General features: G+C 41.4%; 1 protein-coding gene across 3 annotated transcripts in view; it reads right to left on the bottom strand.

Annotated features, from left to right (window-relative positions):
• LOC144511281 (protein Jumonji-like) overlaps positions 1-21,333 on the bottom strand; it is a 444,126-nt gene that overhangs the window by 189,910 nt on the left and 232,883 nt on the right. For 2 of the 3 annotated variants that reach the window (XM_078241463.1, XM_078241483.1), the window contains exon 3: positions 8,529-8,679. In XM_078241463.1, the coding sequence (XP_078097589.1) occupies positions 8,529-8,679 (151 nt within the window). Of the gene's footprint in view, positions 1-8,528; positions 8,680-19,199; positions 19,685-21,333 lie in introns of those variants that run through there. The other variant, XM_078241473.1, reaches the window with a different exon arrangement.

Consider the following 21,333-nt stretch of genomic DNA (forward strand, 5'->3'; position numbering starts at 1 on the left):
TTAATATGGATTGCAAATAGGTGGTGCCCAAGGATCGAACCCTGTGGCATCCTAGTTATTACATCTGGTCAACCAGAAAAAGACCACTTTATCCCGGATCTCTACCTTCTGTCAGTTAGTCAGTCTTCTAGCCAAGATAATAATTTATCTTTAACCCCACGTGATCTTATCTTCTGTGTGGCACCTTATCAAATGCCTTCCTGAAGTCCAGATATACATCTACAGGATCCCCATACTTGGCTTGTTACATCTTCGAAGAACTCTAGCAAATTAGTCAAACATGATTGACCCTTCATTAAACCTTGCTGACTCTTACGGATGGTGTTTTCACTTTCCAAATGTCCTGTTATCACTTCCTTAATAATGGATTCTAACAATTTCCCAACAATAGATGTTAAACTAACTGGTCTGTAGTTTCCTACTTTTTTTTTTAATGTTCCTGAAAATCTGCTTTGCGCATTTTCCCTACTCTGTGTAGGGATCTGAATTAATTAAATAATCATGTTATTTATTTGTTCCAGCTTTTCCTTCATTTTTAAAGTGGACTAATACTTTCTTGCATTGTTTATATACTGTGTACGCATTTGAAAAATTCTTAGTTCTACAAAATGTATGCTGCTATTTAATAGTCAGTTTTTCTTGACTTTCCATTATTATTTCCACCTGATTGCATATTTACCCAGTCATGGTTTCTCCATGCCCATAGCACAGTCCTACTCTTCAAATGGCAATTTAAGCAGATTGGTCTGTTGCACTTTACAAGGTCACAAATCTATGATTCAGTTGCATTGCTGTGGGTTTTTTCATTGGTCTAATGAGCAAATAAATTTTTTTCTAAAATCCAAGTAACAAGATTGCATGCATTGATCTTTGTGTGTCATTTATGGTGACAGTAAACTGTGCATATCTTGCCAATGTTAATTGTTACAATGGGCCTGAAATACATTTCTATTAGATATTGTGTATATTTAATACATTGATGTAAAGAAGAAAGACTTATCGTAGATCAACGAAAATGAATGCAAGAATAAATATTGGCTGATTCATTTCAAACATTGAAGAAATACAAGGGTTCTTTATAATACTATGTGGACTGTTCTGCAACAGCAGAGAGAAGACTCAAAAGGGCATAGGTACAGGAGCCTGGGAGAAGGGGAAGTAAAATGGACAACACTAACTTGAAATAATATCTCAAAACAAGAAAAGATGCAAGCCTGCAGTTAATAACCCATCAAAAGATCATTGGTTTGGTGGGGGGGGTGTCACGTGATGGCTGCATTTTCACGTGCTCTGGCACTGCTCATCGTTTAATTTTTTTTATCCTGCTGCACAGCCCATAATTATTTGATCCAGATATATAAAATCTGTGCTACATTCCTGCAAGATCTGACTAAATTTGGAGACAGCCGGGGTGGGGCCCAGTTTGCAGTGGCAGTTTCACTGGTGAGCAGGCCTACACTTCAGCAGTGCTGTAGGCATCGAGATGATGGCTGTGTCCAGGATCATGATCCTGAAAAAAGACTACAGTATTTTTCTGGTCATTAGAACTTCTGGTGTTGGAGTAAGGGGAAATATGTACTGGTGCACACCAGATGTGGTTGACCAATTCTTGGATATCTAGCCTTTTTTGGGTTGGTCTTCTTTATTTACTGTGTGGATTACTGGATTATTTGGCTCATGGAATGTACAGTGGGCATATCATCCTGTTGTTAAAGGTTTATTTGATGAGGGGAAATGGGTGAAATCTCATTGATGGCGAGGCCTAAGTGGCACTTCTGGGGTGCCTCGAGATAGGGGCAGTTTGCTTTGTTCAATGTACAAAAGTGATGCAAGTATCCTTGGCCTGTCAACCTTTATTCTAATGTATCGTTGATCCTAATTTAGCTCAGTAGAGTAGGTAAAGGCAGTAGTAATTATCCAGGTCAGGTAGAAGCTACATTGGGCAGGAGAGTAGGTCACCCTCCCCAGAGATGGCCCCTTCTAGGGGCTTTTGAACTACTCTCCTTCTTGAGACTTGGCTCACCTGGGGATATAGTACCCAATGGCTGCAGGGCCGGAGTGCATGTCTAAGCGTTTTGGTTCAGCGTTTTTCGAGTCTTTCTTCAGTTGGAGATTAGACTAGATGGAGGAGTAGGTCACCCTCCTCCAGGTGGTTTTTATATGGGGACTTCCAGATTGTATTGAGCTCCTCTGGGGGTGTTCCTCTCTCTGGGGTTTCCTTTCTTCATCTGGGCAGGTGAGGTGTTGATACGGGCTCTGATTTTTAATATTTACTTCTAGAGGCTTTCCTTTATCTTGTCAGAAGGAGGAGAATTGTATGTCTCCCTGAGATATCCTATTGATGGGTGTCTTGATGATTATTCTTATCCTTGTCGGTAGGGTTTCCTTGGTGGAAAATGGTTTAGGTTTTGCAGTGATTGAGGGACCTGAATGATGCCTCTGGAATGACTGAAGAGAGAGGTCTGTTGTGTTGCAAGAATCCTCAGCTTACTGAGTATACAAGAGTGTACACTGCCACACCTTGAACCGATGGTGGTATCCTGATGTTCCCCTTTTTCTGGGGTACCCTTTCATTGCTTTGAGGTCTTAGGATGCAGAGTTAGGTCCCAATTGGTTGTATTTTTACCCCATATATAGCTCTGTCTGTTATGCTGTGGAGGAGGGAGTGCACTATGCTGCAATTTGCTCATGACTTTATCCTGTTATCCTGAGAGCCCCCACTTTTTCAGGTATCCTTTCATTATCCGTATGAAAGGAGACGTCTACCACAATAATTGATAATCTGAACCATTTGTATGAGTATTTGCTGCTCTTTTCTGGATGTATATGTGGAATAATGATCACTGTACTGTATTAGATTTTGGGGATTTGCTGCATCTTGCGGTAAAACATAAAATGGAAAACCCTCAATAAAACATTTTTAAAAAGAACATGCAAAGTATTCTACCGCCGTGCTCACCACACGAATCAGAGCAGACGAGGGGCAGTTAATGGGAACGTCGGTTGACCTCGGGTGGGATTTCCCAGTCTCGGGTCAAGCGAAATCCAGTTCATGGTGTTTTGGTACAAGATAGGTTAGGAGGTAGAGGTCAAATGTCCTTGTCAAGACACTCACAAATGTAAACCACACATGTAGATGTAACACAAGCGCTCTCTTCTACAGTCAGGAATACTCACCTAATGGCTAAACCAATTGTACAGTTGATTTGTAAAATCAAGCCCAGGAAGATCCTGGGTTTTATCTGCAGTCTATGGTGAGTTAGCGGATCTTGGCTGAGCAGTGTTGGATACCACAACTGGTCTACCTGCTCTTGCATTAAGAAGGAACGTGAAAAAGAACGACAGTTCCAACATCTGGTTACTGTCCAATTGCTCCTATTACAAGTACCCAGATGCGCCCAGGAACATGCTTGGTAGTAAACCTCCAACCCCAAATTCGTCCAACAGTCACTGTCAAAGTCTTAAATTAATAATGTTCATTTACTCCAAGTTTCAGAGGGTGATTGTATTTCAAAAATAGAATTGGAGATGGGGAGACTACTCACGACAGAAAATACAAACCAACAATGAGAGCTGGTCTGTACTTGTGCACAATCTTCTTTTAATGGCCCATTTCCATGGCATTTTCTTATTCAATTCTGAGCCAAACAGCAGTTGGTTAAATACACTTAAAATGCTCTCTTACTGCACACAGTAGACACATGAAACTCACCAATATTTCAAGTAGCTGCTGTGAAACACAGCACTGCATTTCAGACCTGTGTAAATAGTTTCATTTGAGCCATCTGCTGGTTTATTATCAGAGTAACATAGAAACAGAGTAACCCATTCAACCATCCTATTAGAACATGGTTGATCTGTGCCTCAACTCCATTTAATTGCCTTTTCGTTTCCCCTGATACCATTGCTTAACAAAAATCTAAATCTATCGATCTCATTCTTAAAAGCAGAAACCATAGACTTTTGGGGAGCATTCCAAATATCCACTACCTTTATGCAAAAAAACTGCTTTTTGATTTCACTTCTAAAAGGCCTAGCTCTAATTTTAAGATTAAGTCCTGTTGTTTAGAAATAGGCACTCTGTAACTACCCCATCAAATCCTTTGATCATTTGAAATCTACTGATCAGATCACCCCTCAATCGTTTAAAGCTCAAGGGAATACAAGCCAACTGTGTGTTGAATACTATTGTTATAAAAGAGCACATACAGGGGCCAGATGCAGTGCGAATGGACCAAATTCAGTTCTGATCCATTTTAGAATCCCTACAGTACAGAAAGAGGCCATTCGGCCCATCGAGTCTGTACCAACCACAGGCCCTATTCCCATAACCCCACGCATTTACCCTGCTAATCCTCCGACACGAGGATCAATTTAGCATAGTCAATCAACCTAACCCACACATCTTTGGATTGTGGGAGGAAACCAGAGCACCTGGAAAAAACCCACACAGACACGGGGAGAAAGTGCAAACTCCACACAGACAGTGACCCGAGGCCGGAATTGAACGTGGGACCCTGGCACTATGAGGCAGCAGTGTTAACCACTGTGCCGCCCATAAAATGGTCCATTGGATGGGACTAACCAAGACATGGATCATGAGTAGGATGACAGTATGGATTTAATGGGAGTAATGTAATAAAGTGGCCATGTGTGTGTTGGGTGTATCTTGAGTGCTCTGCTTTATTTGGAATACGACTGATCCTTTCAGCAGAACCTGATAAGCTGCAAGGCCAGTTTTAGAAGACCATTAAAAGCCACACCTTAATATTAGCACCTTCTGAGAACTGTTATTCTGCCAGTAATAGAGGCGAATATTGTTTGTTGGAATAGTGGAATAGCTAACATTAGAATAGTGTTTGTAAACAAAGATATAACCTTTCAAAGAAAGTTAGACGATTATTTAAAAAATGAATTCTTTTACCACAAATAATTCATAAAGAAACAAGATTATTACTGAAAAAAGTGCAAATGAGAAAAAAGGGTGGAAATTGGGACCAAGCAGACAGGCTACTGCCAATTGAAGAGCTTGAATCAACACAAATGCAATGACTTAATTGGCCTCCTCCTGCATTGGAAGTTCTATGGTGCAATAAAAGCTCATATTTTAAGATACTGGAGATACAAAACATCTAATTAGATTTCTCTTAGTCTTACATTACTGTAGATAAAAGCAGCAGATTCAAACATGCTGCCTCTTAATTAGCTTTGTCAGCTTTAATTTGCATCTTTTTCTTCCCCCACGTTGCAAGGAGTCTCCCAGCTTCTATAATCCCAAGATCACCACCACTCTGTTCCCATCTCACCACCTAAGAACAACCTTAGAACAGCCAAATCTCTCATTAGCCACCCTGCCAACTGAAAGACAAGTTTTAAACCACACTTTTAAGCTGTGCTATTGGCAACTTAGGTAGGATAAAGGATGTAAAGACAATACAATTTCAAATCATTCTCCAGAGGGTTAAGCTTATTTAGTAAGCCTGCGCTTCTCAAGAATGGTTCAAAGAGCATCTAAAGTTTGCTAGAACGGAGAAGGAAATTGAGTGGGGGGGGAAGGTGGTGCGAATAGAGAAAATGTCATTAATTGGCATTTTATCATAAAAACTATAGGATTAGATAGAATTTGCACAGAAACAAGCCATTCAGTCCAGTTAGTCTATGCTGCTTCCCGTAAGCATCTTCCACCCCAATTTCATTGAATCCAATCAGCATAACCACCTATTCCACAAGTCCTTATATTCTTATCCAGGTATGTTATTCACCTCAACTATTTCTTGTGGTAACAAGTTCCACATTCTAACCACTAAGAAATTCAGGAGAAACCTCTTTATTCAATGAATTTATTTGAGACTATTTGTGATCCTTAATTTTGGACTATTTGTACAATGCCTAGCCAGTTATTAAATGGCATTTTAGAGGCCCAAATGCAGGCCTCTAGTGAAGAATGATACTGAGTGCAAAAGAATCTAATGTGCAAAAATGAAAAACGCAGTGCATACAGGAGGAAAGATGATAGCAATATTAAAAAATTCCATAAAAGTCAAGTTGGTGAAAACATTATTCAGTATGATACTGAGCCAACCAGACTAGAGAGAGGATGAGTTCACAGCATTATCAGTAACCTTTCCAACTGGGTCACTGGGTATTGATCAATGTGACTAATTTACTTGTAAATTCTCTCCCCACATTCCCCCAGTCCAAGTGCGCTGGGACCAATTATAATTACAGAACTATTTCTCCTTGAGGTTTTCTGTAATATAAAACAGGATGTAAAATAAAGATTTTTGCACCAACGTGCTACAGTTACAACACAAGCATGGGCTTTTTAGTGACTGAATCAGGTGCCTCGATATCTCAATTTAAACACCCAATGTAATTTAGAATGGCCAAAGCACCTAACCTGCATATCTTTGGACTGTAGAAGGAAAGCGAAGGACCCAGAGGAAACCCACATAGACACGGGGAAAATGTGCAAGCTCCACACAGTCACCCAAGGCCAGAATCAAACTCAAGTTCCTGGCACTGTGAGGCATAGTGCTAACTACTATGCCACTGTACCACCTCTACAAGAAGCCAACAAGAAGCTTTCAAAAATTCTACAAGATCATTGATAATGATCCATTGCTTCTACTGATAGTAGTTTTGACACCAAAAGACTAGCACACATAATAATTTAAACTTCTGTAAATCTTTTTAAAAATGTATTCGTGTCACAAGTAGGTTCACACACTGCAACGAACTTGCTGTGAAAATCCCCTAGTTGGCATACTCCAGTTCCTGTTCGAGTACACTGGGAGAGAATTTAGCATGGCCAATGTGCCTAACCAGAATGTCTTTCGGACTGTGGGAGGAAACCACACAGACACGGAGAACGTGCAGACTCCACACAGACAGTGACTCAAACCGGGATTCAAACCTGGGTCCCTGGCACTGTGCGGCAGCAATGCTAACCGCTGAGCCACAGTGCCGCTCAGGTGAAAGAGGAGAGAAACAATTCAGGTGCAACTTGGCCAGTCACCCTTTAGTTGCATAGGCAGAGGTGACAGCCAATCTTGCATAAATCCCATAAACTGGAAAATGAGATGAACAACCTATGCTTCAGTGGTGTTGGGTTGAAGACAAAACAATGGCCAGGACACCACAGTCAATACTTTCCTTTGAATAGTACTTTGGGATCTTTTAAGTCCATTGGAATAGACATGTTTGGCATTCATGGCACTTCCAATAATCCAGCAGTTCCTCAGTATTGCATTTGAGGGATCAGCCAGATTGTGCACTCAATTCCTGGAATAGGGCTTGAACCTCTGACAGAGAGAAAGAGGGCTAACAATTGATTTCATAAATAACAACTCGATGCATTCCTGGAAAGGGGGACAGATGGACAAATGGGAATGCAATCAGCCTAAAAATGCAAGACAAATGTTACTAATATTCATATCCCAAACTACTCGAACACCGTATTTTGCATTTGTATCTTACTTAAATTCTGACTTCATAGCTCAGTGATAATCAGGCAATTATTTGTATTTTTAAATATTTGTAGTTCATTCTTCCGCTCCGCTATTACATAAAATGGAAGCATCAAACCAAGCATCAAGTAGAATGATTATTTGACATAACCATTTGGATAGAAGTCTTCCTATGGCACAAAAATCAAATTTCTTGATCCTATGGCAAAAATGTGACAAGCAACCTAAAAACTTTGTTCTAACTTTGTATGCATTAAATGCATACAATACTTGTATTCAGCAGAATAGGAGTTAAATCCATCATACTTTTCTTTGCCTCAGTGGTAGAATAATCCAAAAAGATGCAAGTTTTTGGCTTTGTGAGCCACAAGGAGATGTTCCAGAGAGCCTTGGGCCATATTTATGGGCAGCACGGTGGCACAGTGGTTAGCACTGCTGCCTCACAGCGCGGGGACATGGGTTTCAGCCTCAGGTCACTGCCTGTGTGGAGTTTGCACGTTCTCCCCATTCTGTGTGGGTTTCCTCTGGGTGTTCCAGTTTCCTCCCACAGTCCAGAGGTACGCAGGATAGGTTGACTGGCTATGCAAAACTGCCCCTTGGTGACAGGGAGATTAGGAGGGTAAATACATGGGGTTACAGGGATAGGGCCTGGGTGGGATTGTCGTTGATGCAGGCTCAATGGACCAAATGGCCTCCTTCTGACTTATATGCATTCTATAATATTTAGAGTTTAAATTCATATTCCAGTAATCTACATATCTTCCCACTTGATACCAACAAATCTCGAATCTTGAGGCTCCACTTTAGGATTTAGCCAAAGTAGTGCAGGACAAGATATAAGTTTAAAAATTCAGTCACGGCGAATAAGAGACAGTAGCTTTCTTGACTTTAGGGGCTGATTTTGAGGTGGTATATTTAGAAGGGCTTCTCCACAGTCAGTGGCACTCCATTTAGTAAACAGATTAATATTTTTGTAAAGTATTTTAAAATTGAAAAAACATGATTAAAACTTCACTTTTGCATAAAACAAAAACCAATTGATATTAAGGAAGAACTAACCTCTTTCTTACTGGCCCATCTTCATTTTCAGATGAGCTTGCATCATTTCCATCTCCTTTCTGTGAAGTGTGTGACCCATCGTCTTTCCCATTTTCAATTGATGCCTCAGGTGACAGTGTCGATCCATTTGAGGAACCATTGCTGAGTGAACCTGCATGGTGAAAAGTCTGTAGCATTAGTAACTCTATTAACAACTTACAGACACTTATTTATATTTTAAAAAATCATTCACTAGTAGTTTTTGCTGTTTTCAAAAAGGACACTTACAAAATCACATTGAAGGCTGCCAAATCTCTTTATATGCACATACTTGTACAACAATTTAACATGCTTGAGGATCATGGTGGCCAAGCAATGATGGACAGGGGTAACTTTCTGTTTTAGGGCGCTGTTGGTTCATTTCACCTGGTGGTTTGTTCCCACCTTTTCTCAGGTATTAGGTTGTCTGTGCCTTATTGTTATTGAGGGAAGTCTTAATGCTTGGGCCTCTTCCTTGAGAAGGGTCTTGACTACATGGCACTTTGATCTCTATACAAGGTCTCAGTCCCAATGCAAAACACCTAAGGGAGTGAGGAGGCACTCCACATTCATTTGGAGGGAGACCTTTACTGGGATGTTCCATCTCCTTTCTGTGTGGCTGCATCTGTTTGAAACCTATCTTATCTAGCAAGGTGCTAGTGCTGTGACTTAAAGTGAGCCCACTAGAATAATGGGGAGGTACTCTAATTGGCAGGATATGACTACTGGTGTATTGCAAGGATCTCCATTCGGGCCTCAACTATTGGTCATCTTTATTATTGATTTAGGTGGTGGGAAAGAAAGCCACATATCTAAATATGATGACACAAAGATAGACAACATTATAAGCATGAATGTTTTAAAAGATACTGCCAAATTCAACAAATGGGTAAAACTCATGGATTTCATGTAGGCAATTCTAAGGTCATTCACTTTCGACCCAAATAGGATAGAGCAGGATTTTTCCAAACGGTAAAAACCTGGAATCTAGGTCCAGCTAGGTGGAGGCCCAAAGAAACCGAAAGAGTTCTGAAACATAAGATTCTTAAAATATCAACATGCACAGAAAATAATCAAAGATTAGCATGCAGCTGATATGTATCCCTTGGGGACTAAGTGGGTAGAATTCATACTTGTTACATAAAGTCCTGTTTGTTTTGCACCTAGAGTACTGAGGGCAGTTCTGGGCACCACAACCCTGGAAGGATATATTGGTCTTGCAGGGAGTTAAACTTTGCCCTGGACTCCAAGCAGTAAATTACTTGGGGAGATTAAACAAATATGTATTCCCTAGAATTTAGTAGGTTAAGGGTTGATTTGATCAAAGTCTTCGAGACATTAAATTATCTACTCTATCCTGGGGAGGTGGTGGTTTAGTGGTAATGTTACTGGACTAGAGGTGCAGGCTAATGCTCTGGGACACAGGTTGAAATGCCACCATGCAGATTGTAGAATTTAAATCCAATTAATAAATCTGAAAGTTACATTGGCAGTTCTCCAATCCTCTGGGGCTCTTCCAGAATTTAAGGATTCTTGGAAGATTACTACCAGTGTATCCACCATCTCTGTAGGTATTTCCTTTTATAGGAAGCAGTTTCAAACCACTACAAAGCGTAAAAAGGTTAATGAAACCAAAAAGGAGATCACCCAGCATCAACCTAGGCACCACAAACCATACTTACACACCCAGCCCTGTCAACCCTGCTAAGTCCTCCATAATAACATCTGGGGGCTCGTGCCAAAATTGGGGAAGCTATCACACAGGCTATTCAAGCAACAGTCTGACAAAGTAATTCTCACAAGACCTTATAATACAAACAATGTACTAGACACCACCATCACCATCCCTGGAAATAACCTGTCCCACCCACAGGACAGACCCACTTGAGGTGACAACACAACGGCACAGTTAGAAGTGCGTTGCCCTGGGAGTTCTCAACATCGACTGGACTCCATGAAGTCTAATGGCATCAGGTCAAACATAGGTAAGGAAACTGTCACCAAGTGGCTCATTAGCACCACTACTGACCGAGCTGGCTAAGTTTCAAAGAACATAGCTGCCAGACCAGATCTGTGACTGGTGGTGAGGGAACCAACAAGTAGGAAAAATCTATTCAACTTCATCCTCACCAATCTACCCCTCACAGATGCATTTGTCAGAGTATTGGCAGGAGTGACCACTGCACAGTCCTTGTGGAGACAAAAGTTCCATCTTCACATTGAGAATACACCATCAGTTAGACAGCACTAGCACCTTGCTAGATAAGATAGGTTCCAAACAGATGCAGCCACTCAGAACTGGGCATCCATGAGGCACTGTGGCCCATCAACAGTAGTAAAATTGCATTCAACCACAATCTGTAACTTAATCGCCCAGCATATCCCCCACTCTACCATTACCATTAAGCCAGGTGATCAACCCTGGTTCAATGAAGAATGAGGGCATGCCAGGAGCAGCACCAGACATACCTAAAAATTAAGCCTGAAGCCAATGAACACCAGACTACTTTCATGTCAAACAACAGAAGCAGCATGCGATATAGGTAAACAATCCCACCACCAAGGGCTCAGATATAAGCTCTGTAGTCCTGCTACATCTCAAATCTTGAAAGGTGATGGAAAAGTAAGCAACTAATAAGGGAAAGGCTCCACAAACATCCAACCTTCAATGAAGAAGGAGCCCCACCATATCAGCGCAAAAGACAAAGCTGAAACGTTTGCAACCATTTTCAGCCAGAAGTGCTGAGTGAGTGATCTACCTCAGTCTCTTCCTGCTACACTGATTGAAGTCATACCTAGCACAAAGAAAGATGGCTGTGGTTGTTGGAGGTCAATCATCTCAGTCCAAGGACATCATTGCTGCAGTTCCTCAGAGTAGTGTCCTAGGACCAACCCTCTTCAGCTGCTTCATCAACGAACCCTTCCATCATAAGGTCAGAAGTGGGGATGTTCACTGATGATTGCACAATGTTTAGCACCATTCGCAATGACTCAGATATTGAAGTAGTCCTCATGTCCAAATGAAGAAAGACCTGGACAATATCCAGGCTTGGGCTGACAAATGACGAGCACCGTTCGCCCCACGAGTGCCAGGCAATGACCATCTCTAACAAGGCAAAATCTAACCCTCTCTCCTTGACATTCAATGACATTACCATTGCTGAATTCCCCAATATCAACATCCTGGGAGTTACCATTGGCCAGAAACTGAACTAGTCTAGCCACATGAATGCAATGGTCCCAAAATCAGGTCAGAAGCTGGGAATTTTGCAAGAGTAACTCAGCTCCTGACTCCCTTGCATCTATAAGTTAGAAGTGTGATGGAATGCTCTCCATTTACCTTGATGAATTCAGCTCCAACAAGAAGCTCGACACCATCCAGAACAAAGTAGCCTGCTTGATTGGCACCCCCCTCACCCCCTTCTACATTCACTTCCTCCACCACTGATGCAGTGGAGCAGTTAGTATCATCTACAAGATGCACTTCAGCAACTCTCCAAGGCTCCTATGACAGCACCCTCCAAACCTGCGACCTCTAATACCTCGAAGGACAAGGGTAGCAAACTCATAGGAACACAACCATCTGCAAGTTCCCTGCCAAGCCAACACCATGCTAACCTGAAACTGCATGGTCTTTCCTTCACTGCCAGTGGGTGAAGATCATGGAACTCTTTTCCAAACAGCACTATGAGTGGGTATTCCAACAGCATATGGACTGCAGCATATCAAGAAGGCTGCTCACCATCATCTTCTCAAGGGCAATAAATTTTAAAATTCTGCGACCAGCCTGAACGAGTACGCCACTATAGTAACTGACTTCTTAGTAAGTGTGTAGAAGACTGTGTGCCAAAGAAGCAAATACACATGTTTCCCAACCGGAAAACCATGGATGAACATGGATATCCACTGCTTGAAGTCTAGGTCTGAGGCGTTCAAATCAGGCGACCCTGCCCTATACAAGAAAGAGAGAGATGAGCTAAGGAGATCTATCAAAGATGACAAAAGACAGTACTGGACCAAGCTAGAGTCCCAGGCTAGCCACACGGTCCACCGCCAACTTTGGCAAGATCTGCAAGACATAACAGGCTACCAAGACAAAGGCATGCAAAATCACCAGCTCCAACGCACCCCTCCCTGACGAGCTCAATACATTCTATACCCGTTTTGAGCAAGAGGTCAGCTGGAGCACGCCCTTCACCCCAGAAGCCTCCGATGAACCTGTATCCGAGGTCATCATTGCTGATGTCAGAGCAGCCTTCTCGAAGGTCAGCCCATGGAAAGTGACTGGCCCAGACTGGGTACCCGGACGAGCACCCAGATCCTGCGCAGATCAGCTGGCAGGGGTATCCGCAGACATCTTCAACCTCTCTTTACAATAATTTGAGGTCCCCACCTGTTTCAAGACGACAACCATCATCCCGATACCAAGGAAAAGCCAAGCAACATGCCTTATTGGTTCTGACATCCATCATTATGAAGTGCTTCAAAAGGTTAGTCATGGCACGAATCAATTCCAGCCTCCCGGGTTGCTTGGATTTACTACAGTTCGCCTACTGTCGCAACAGGTCCACAGCAGATGCCGTCTCCCTGGCCCTGCACTCAACCCTGGAACACCGAGATAACAGCTCAGTCTTCAACACTATTATAGCTACGAAACTCATCTACAAACTCCGTGGCCTGGGCCTCGGCTCCTGCCTCTGCCACTGGATTTGAGACTTCCTAACCCACAGACCGCAATCAATAAGGACAGGCAACACCTCCTCCACAACACCGATGCCCCACAAGGCTGTGTCCTCAGCCCCCTACTATACTCCTTATACACCTATGACTGTGTGGCCAAATTCCCCTCCAATTCGATTTTCAAGTTTGCTGTTGACGCCACAGTAGTGGATCGGATCTCAAACAATATTGAGACAGAGTACAGGAACGAGATAGAGAATCTGGTGAACTGGTGCGACGACAATAATCTCTCCCTCAATGTCAACAAAACAAAGAAAATAGTCACTGATTTCAGGAAGTGTTGTGGAGAACATGTCCCTATCTACATCAATGGGGACGAAGTAGAAATGGTCGAGAGCTTCAAGGTTTCAGGTGCCCAGATCACCAACAACCTGTCCTGGTCCCCCCCCCATGCTGACACTATAGTTAAGCCCACCAACGCCTCTACTTTCTCAGAAGACTAAGGAAATTTGGCATGTCAGCTACGACTCCCACCAGCTTTTACAGATGCACCATGGAAGGGGAATTTCACAGTAAATGCATTGCCATGTTAATGTAAGCCTTATTTGTGACTAATAAATAAACTAAACTTTAAGCATTCTTTCTGGTTGTATCACAACTTGGTATGGCTCCAGCTCTGCCCATGACCTACAAAGGTCATGAATGAAGCCCAGTCCATCACGCAAACCAGCCTCCCATCCACTAACTCTGTGTACATTTCCTGCTGCCTCGGAAAAGCAGCCAGCATAATTAAGGACCCCACGCATCCCGGACATTCTCTCTTCCACCTTATTCTGTCAGGAAAAAAGATACAAACGTCTGAGGTCATGCACCAACTGTCTCAAGAACAGTTTCTTCCTTGCTGCCATCAGACTTTTGAATGGACTTACCCCGCATTAAGTTGACCTTTCTCTACACTCTAGCTATGACTGTAACACTACATTCTACACTCTCTCCTGTCCTTCTCTATGAACAGTATACTTTGTCTGTATAGCATGCAAGAAACAATATTTTTCACCGTATACTAATACATGTGACAATAATAAATCAAATCAATGCTGGCCGAGACAGCGGCACCCACTTACCGTGAATGAATTTTAAAAAATTTAAAGTGAAATAAGCTCTGCTTCCAGTAACTGCTAACTCTTAAGCACTGATCTTTTTTACCAGAAACCTATATTTGCATTCTGCCCTTGTCAATTCAATCTGTTCACCACATGGAGATTATCCCATACTTCCCAAATGCAAGCATTCAAGAAAACTTAATAGTGCATATTCAACTCTAAACAAAAAAAAGTGTTTTATCATGCCTCTGTAATTGCTGTCTCATCCAATCCAAACATTTCTGTTGTCTTTGATTGAGAATACCACCACTACGAAGAACATATAACAATACACAATAGAGTTTTGGGGAACTTAGGTATCCTTCAAACCAATGGGACAAGCACCGAGGTGTTGCACCATGGTCATGGATAAAGTGTCAAACTACTGCCCAAAAAATAAAATCCATTCAAAAGATCAGATTTCTCACTGATTGGCATATGGAAAGGTTAACTCATCGCAATAAAATGGTCCCCTGAAACACACAGGCCTAGGGTTTTCTGACCTGCATTTAGTCTAGTGCTGGCAGTAACCCACTTATCTGGAATGGATTGGCATTATAATTTAAGATACTGATGGAAATAAAGATGGAGATCTAACATTAACATTCATCAGTTACAAAATGCCTCAGACTTTATCCCATTTATCCAGGCTCAGTATACAGCGAGGCTTGAATTTGCACAGTAGCACTGAAGAAAATGCCACAATATTCAAGAATGGGAAACTAAGCTTACATTTAAAAATCATGCCAGAAACAGGTGGTGAGCACAATATTCAAGACTGTCATTCTCCACAACATACACAGCCAGCTTGAACTTGACTCTAAACAATTGGGATTCTTCCCCAAGTGATAGGCAAAGAGCAAGAAGTCAAATGACCCATTCAAGGATTAAAGGATCTCTCAAAGAGGTTGTGAAGTGGATCAAAATCGAAGATTTAATCGATGGATTTTTAATGGAACAACAGAAATATATAGCACACAAGCACCTTATCTGTGCCAGTTGTTTACTCGAAAATTAAAAATAGCATCTTGAACAAAGCAGAATTCCTTCCCTCTTTATTGTACTAGAGCACGAGTCTGCATTTGCATGAATTCAAGTTTAAACCCACAACCTTCCAATTCAGAGGCAAGCATCTCCCAAGTGAACTAAAATGGCACAACATAGATTCCCATATAGCCAGACTAGAGGGACAAGAACCATGGAGCAGGCGAATAATTTTTTGGCAGCCACTCAACAAATTAAATGTAGACAGTTCCACTTATGGGGCGGCACGGTGGCTAGCACTGATGCCTCACAGTGCCAGGGACCTGGGTTCAATTTCCCAGTTGGATCACTGTTTGTGAATTCTCCCCATGTCTGCATGGGTTTCCTCCGAGTGCTCCGGTTTCCTCCCACAATCCAAAAGACGTGCTAGTTAGGCGCATTGGCCAGGCTAAATTCTCCCTCAGTGTACTCGAACAGGTGCCAGAATGTGGTGATTAGGGAATTTCACAGTAACTTCAGTGCAGTATAAGCCAACTTGTGACACTAATAAATAAACTTAAATAAATAAACTTGAGTTTAGCAACAGGATCTAAGTTTTAAAAAAAGTGTATTGTGCATCCTGCATTCCATCAATTATGAGGGGGCAACAAACCCATGGTTTACAAGTTTGCTAGATTGTTTAAAAAAAATCAGTAACAAATCATGTTTATTCTACATTTCACTTGTTACTTCCAGAGTACATTTTATCCAGTGACAAAGAAAAAAAATGGTGGACCTGCCAACTGATTTTGTTCCAGCAAGTCCACAGTTACATAGTTAGTTTACCACATTAGTCAGTCAGGACTGTTGGTAATAAGACTATAAACGGTGGTGCTGCTGATTCCAGAGGCCACACATCTACCATTGAGCCCCTAGCTATGACTGTAACACTACATTCTGCACTCTCTCGTTTCCTTCTCTATGAACGGTATGTTTCGTCTGTATAGCGTGCAAGAAACAATACTTTTCACTTTATGTTAATACATGTGACAATAAATCAAATCAAAGGTAATATAAGCAGAGCTGCCATGTTTTCTAGCTGCCAGTAATTCCATCTGAATGTACAGGTCTGGAAAATGGTTTGACCTCATGGCCTATAGACACCCTCCCTAATAACTAGAAAGCAGTATGGATACAAACACAACATATGGGAGGTGTTTTAGGTTTATTAGGAATGTTGTGCAATCAGCCTCAGGATAAAACAAAGCTGTTTCTACAGCACTCAGGACGGCACAAGCAAGGGGAGGTGGGCTTGGAAAGTAGGGCGCAAGAATCATTCGGATTGTTAACTGGTTTTGTCTGCCACACTGAAAGGATGAATAAGCCCAGGAGGTTAGACAGAGCCTGTGCCGTTGCGCTCAATTTACAGAAATGCTGTTGTAAAGACATGAGCAAATCTATAAAAAGGAATTCAGTCTGCAGTTAAACCTGAGTAACTTGAAGTGCACTACTTGATGAGTAGTGTAATTTAAAAGGCAATTTGCAGAGAATTTCCATTTTAATGTAAACTATATAATATGGTGAATCACACATGATTGCATAAAAAATAAATCAACAAACAGCATATGAGTCTTTCACTATAGTTCTTCAGTTGCAATTTACATAGCAACGGCAAGTTAAGAATTCTCCTTCCCTGGAATGCCTGTAGGGACTTCTTGGATGGTTGAGTCCTAATGGTTTTCCTTATCAGTACTGATCTTAATATTCAGTCTAGAGAAACTAGAGAAATTTGCAGCACAGAAAGCAACCATTTGACCCATTGTGTCAATATCAATCTTTACTGAATTAACCCAAAACTAATCTCACCAACAAACTCACCTCACAGCCTTGCATTTTTCTGCAGTTTATTTATCTGATTATTTCTTTATAAAAATAATGCAGTTGTCTCTGCCTCAACAACTCTCTATGACAAATTATTCCTTGTTCTAAAAACTCCACCAACTTTGCTCAACTTCTTCAGGTGATGAATTCAAACTGATGATCCCTCCAGTCACATAATCCCCAATCAGGGAAACGGTTTTTCCGCCACCCCAACCAAATAATTGGAAATAGTTTTTCTGTAGCATCCCCCATTAATATCTGACTTATAACCTCATTGATAGGAGGTCCCTGCCTTCACAGATTGGAGTAAAAACTGCAATACTGAGCTATACAGACAAGGAAGTTCCAGATTCAATTTATAATGAAACAGAATATCTCAGATTCATTACAAAAAGCTTCTGTGCACAAGGCAATTGATACTTTTTCTGATTTATTTTGTCTCTGAATTAAATTAGTCCAGGCTCCTGCATCTAACCTACTATCTAGTAATTCTTGTTACACAAGTGAAAATGTGGATATTTAGTACAGATGTCACCTGGTTCAGCTGTGGTGGCTTCAATGATCAAATAAATAGCTTCTCTCTCTCCAGAACCACCCAAGAAAAATGAACGCCTGGGTGAAACACCAACCAAATAACTTTTCAGGAGAGAGGTTGAGAGTAGGAGGGTGAGGGAGGAGAGAGACAAGAGAACAGGATGTGGTGAATAAATCTGATTATATTTGAGAAAGGCAATAATATTGTACTGTACACATAAAAGACTATGGCAGCACAAAGTGAATACATCTCAATAATCTGAATAATCTGAAGACATAAATTAATTCAACCAAACAATGAATTAAGATTGCATAAAATAAACCAACACGCATGGCACCTATAAAGTTGCTTTATCCTTCATATAGGCCTAAACACTGGAAAATTGAAAATTCACATATCCGATCATGAGATAAATTTACAGAATTGCCCTATTGTACCACCAAAACCATTCTACAGAATAAGTGTTTCAGCATTGGTATAATTTCAACTTCAGCAAAGACTGCAAAAGAGGTACCACAACAACAAAAAAACACAGCCTAGGTTGATGTACCATAGTGAATTAAAAAACTAGGCTAAGGAGAAAAATAAACCAGGGATTCTGACACTTCCTTCGACAAATACTACTTATGTAGTAGGCCACAAAAAGTCAAAGAGCCCCAAAACTGAAACACGAGGGAAAACATTCCCAAAACACTATTACTGATTGTGGAACCCCCATCTCAACAATGTAACATTCCTCTTCTTGATGAGGTTTCATCTTGTAAAATGCTATGTGGGAACAATTTAAAAAAAGGATGGGTTGCCTTTCTGCTGCAGGATTTATTGGCAAATTAGCGAATGGCATTTTTTTTAGCGGTGCAGACTCCATCGGTTAAGGGGGAGGGAGAGATGATTCTTTTTCTGGAGTAAGTAATGCTCAACAAAATTGGCTGGTCACCAAAGCTGCTCTAAAAGGTTAAACAAAGAACGTTAACACAAAAGACAAGATTAGTACTGGAAGTACTGCATTAACAATGTCCGGGTACTGCTCACCGGGAAGAGTCATATGCTTCCTTGCCATAGATGCAAGCAGCAGTATGCAAGATTAAAATCGGAGACACAGAATCGGCACAACAATGCCACACACGAAAATACAACAGTGCGCAACACATCCGTAAAGATGAACGCCAATTGAGACAGCATGCAGCTGAACCAGCTCGCTAAGAATGAGTTAAATGCACATACATTAGCAGCAGTCAAAAGCAACACACTATCTAAAGAGAATGCTGCACGAGCATTCAAGCCATTATTGATGGAATACTGGAGTCATGCCTACGTGAGCGTTGCTTTAGCAGACATATACAAGCGAACATCCTTTACGATTATAAAATACACAACAGTGGTGTTTTAACAGTACATAGCCCTTCCCGATATCCTTGATCAACAATCTACATTTTATCCTGGATCGTGCACCTTGGCCTGTAGTAGACGGCAGGTGGTGGATGGTAGACATCGTCACAGCCTCTGCCGATGGCATTTCCTGGCCTATTTAGCGAGCCACTAAAGCAGAATTCAAGATGAACCCCCCGTTGATTTCCACTTCCATCAGCCTGATTCTTCACTGCTGTTGAATGCTGCACCACATGACCCAGGTGAGCTAAGCAACTCGCTGGCTTAAGGAATCCAAAGTGCGAATGCAAACAGAAGCTTGGAATTTTAAAAAAACCTAAGCAAGCTCTTCCTGTCCCTGAGACAGGGAACAATTTAACTGAATTGGCTGAAAACACTTTTGGAATTTAAAGAAAAACACAGATTTAAACTACGGTTTAAACAAAAGGCATATTTATTGCCAATTAGTACACAGGCTTGCAGACTAGCCTTTGAGAATTGCATCCTTTACGTGTCAAGCAAACATCTGCTGTAGCTCAGCGTGAAAAGACTCACGTGATCACTGCACTGCTTCAGTTTACCAGGGAAATTTGTTTGCAGCACTCCCACAAATTGATGTTGTAGTTCCTCTCCCTCTTTGCTTCACTATTGAAACTCGGCTCAAGCATTGCTTTTTAAGGCTTCTGTATTACTTTTCCAGCAGACTTATTTAACTAAACGTATTCTTACTGATTTGATTTACTCAAGTATCCCAGCAATCCAAAAAATGTAGCAAAATACTTCTGAATGTATTCCAAAGTGCTAGCTAAGGCAGAAATATAATCGTATTATTAAGTAGAATCTGAGGTGATCATGCAAGTGAGAAATCAATTTCGTCCTATTAGCAGAAAATAAATTAATACGTACAAATGTAGCAGTTTTCAAAATGTGTACACTGTCCAGGTAAGGTTTAAAAATGTGCAAGTGCAGGCAAACCAGCTGGCGTCAACACTATCTCTCTCTTTTTGTATACATGGACATGCTGTACCTTGTAATGGCAGCACAGTTTGTCTTTGTGTCCTCCCATATTCCCAAATTGGCAATTGCAACCAAACTGCCTGGCAGGGAACCAAGCAAGGTCACAAAAAACTTCTCCAGAGTAAAAACAAACCCACATTCTGCTCACAAATGCCTCTTCATAGCCAGTTCAATATAATGCATGGCACGGCAGGAGGTTAGATAACTTCAGAGCAGGAATGATTGGAGGTGAAACATAAAGCGATGGGAGGAAGATTTTCAAAAATGATAAATGGGCTTCGGAGGGGGTAGGGATGCTTTAAAAGAACAAAGGTTCAATTCCTGATTTTCACCAAGAATACCATGTGCCTTAATTCACGTCACCTTCGCCGAGTTCCTTTTCCGCAGCACAGCAGAAGAAATAAGCCCATCTTCTTTACTAGGATAAGAAGCAGATGGATGGGTGCAGGGAGCTATGAAGGAGGTGCTCATCCTGTGCCAACTAGAGGACTAATTATTCCTCTACCTTGTTCAGCAATGCTTAGATCAATAGCAGCATTCTTTCTCAGCTCAGTACAAAGCAAAGCTCCAACCAAGTATCTCCCTTAGTTTGTATGGCTCAGTGCCACAACATAATGAAAAAGAGAAGATTGTTCCAAAACATGTTCAATTGTGAACTTGCAGATAAATATCTTCACAAACCTTTGCAACACTATGTATGAAGTTGAAAGACTTAACATGCCAAACAATTTATTTTCATAGAATCACCACAGTACAGGAGGCCATTTGGCCCATCGAGTCTGCATCAATAACAATCCCACACCAGCCCCATCGCCGTAACCTCACGTATTTACATATGCTTATCTCCCGACACTAAGAGGCAATTTATCATGGTCAATCCACCTAACAAGCACATCTTTGGACTGTGGGAGGAAACCAAAGCACCCGGAGAAATCCCACGCAGACACAGGATTTGCACAGTCACCTGAGGTTGGAATTGAACCTGGGTCCCTGGCACTGTGAGGCAGCAGTGCTAACCACTGTGTCACCATGCCACAGCTTTCCTGATTGCTAGTTAAAAGGGCTAAATAGTTTCATTCAATATTATTTGCTTTGCTTAAGAAATATCTACCATCATCTCTGGTATAACAAAGTTTGAGTTATCTATAACAATGAGTCTGGATGATCCTTCAATTCCTTTCTGGCATGGGTTGCAGCAAGG

Source organism: Mustelus asterias, chromosome 2 (genome assembly GCF_964213995.1).
Source record: "Mustelus asterias chromosome 2, sMusAst1.hap1.1, whole genome shotgun sequence".
NCBI lineage: Eukaryota > Metazoa > Chordata > Chondrichthyes > Carcharhiniformes > Triakidae > Mustelus > Mustelus asterias.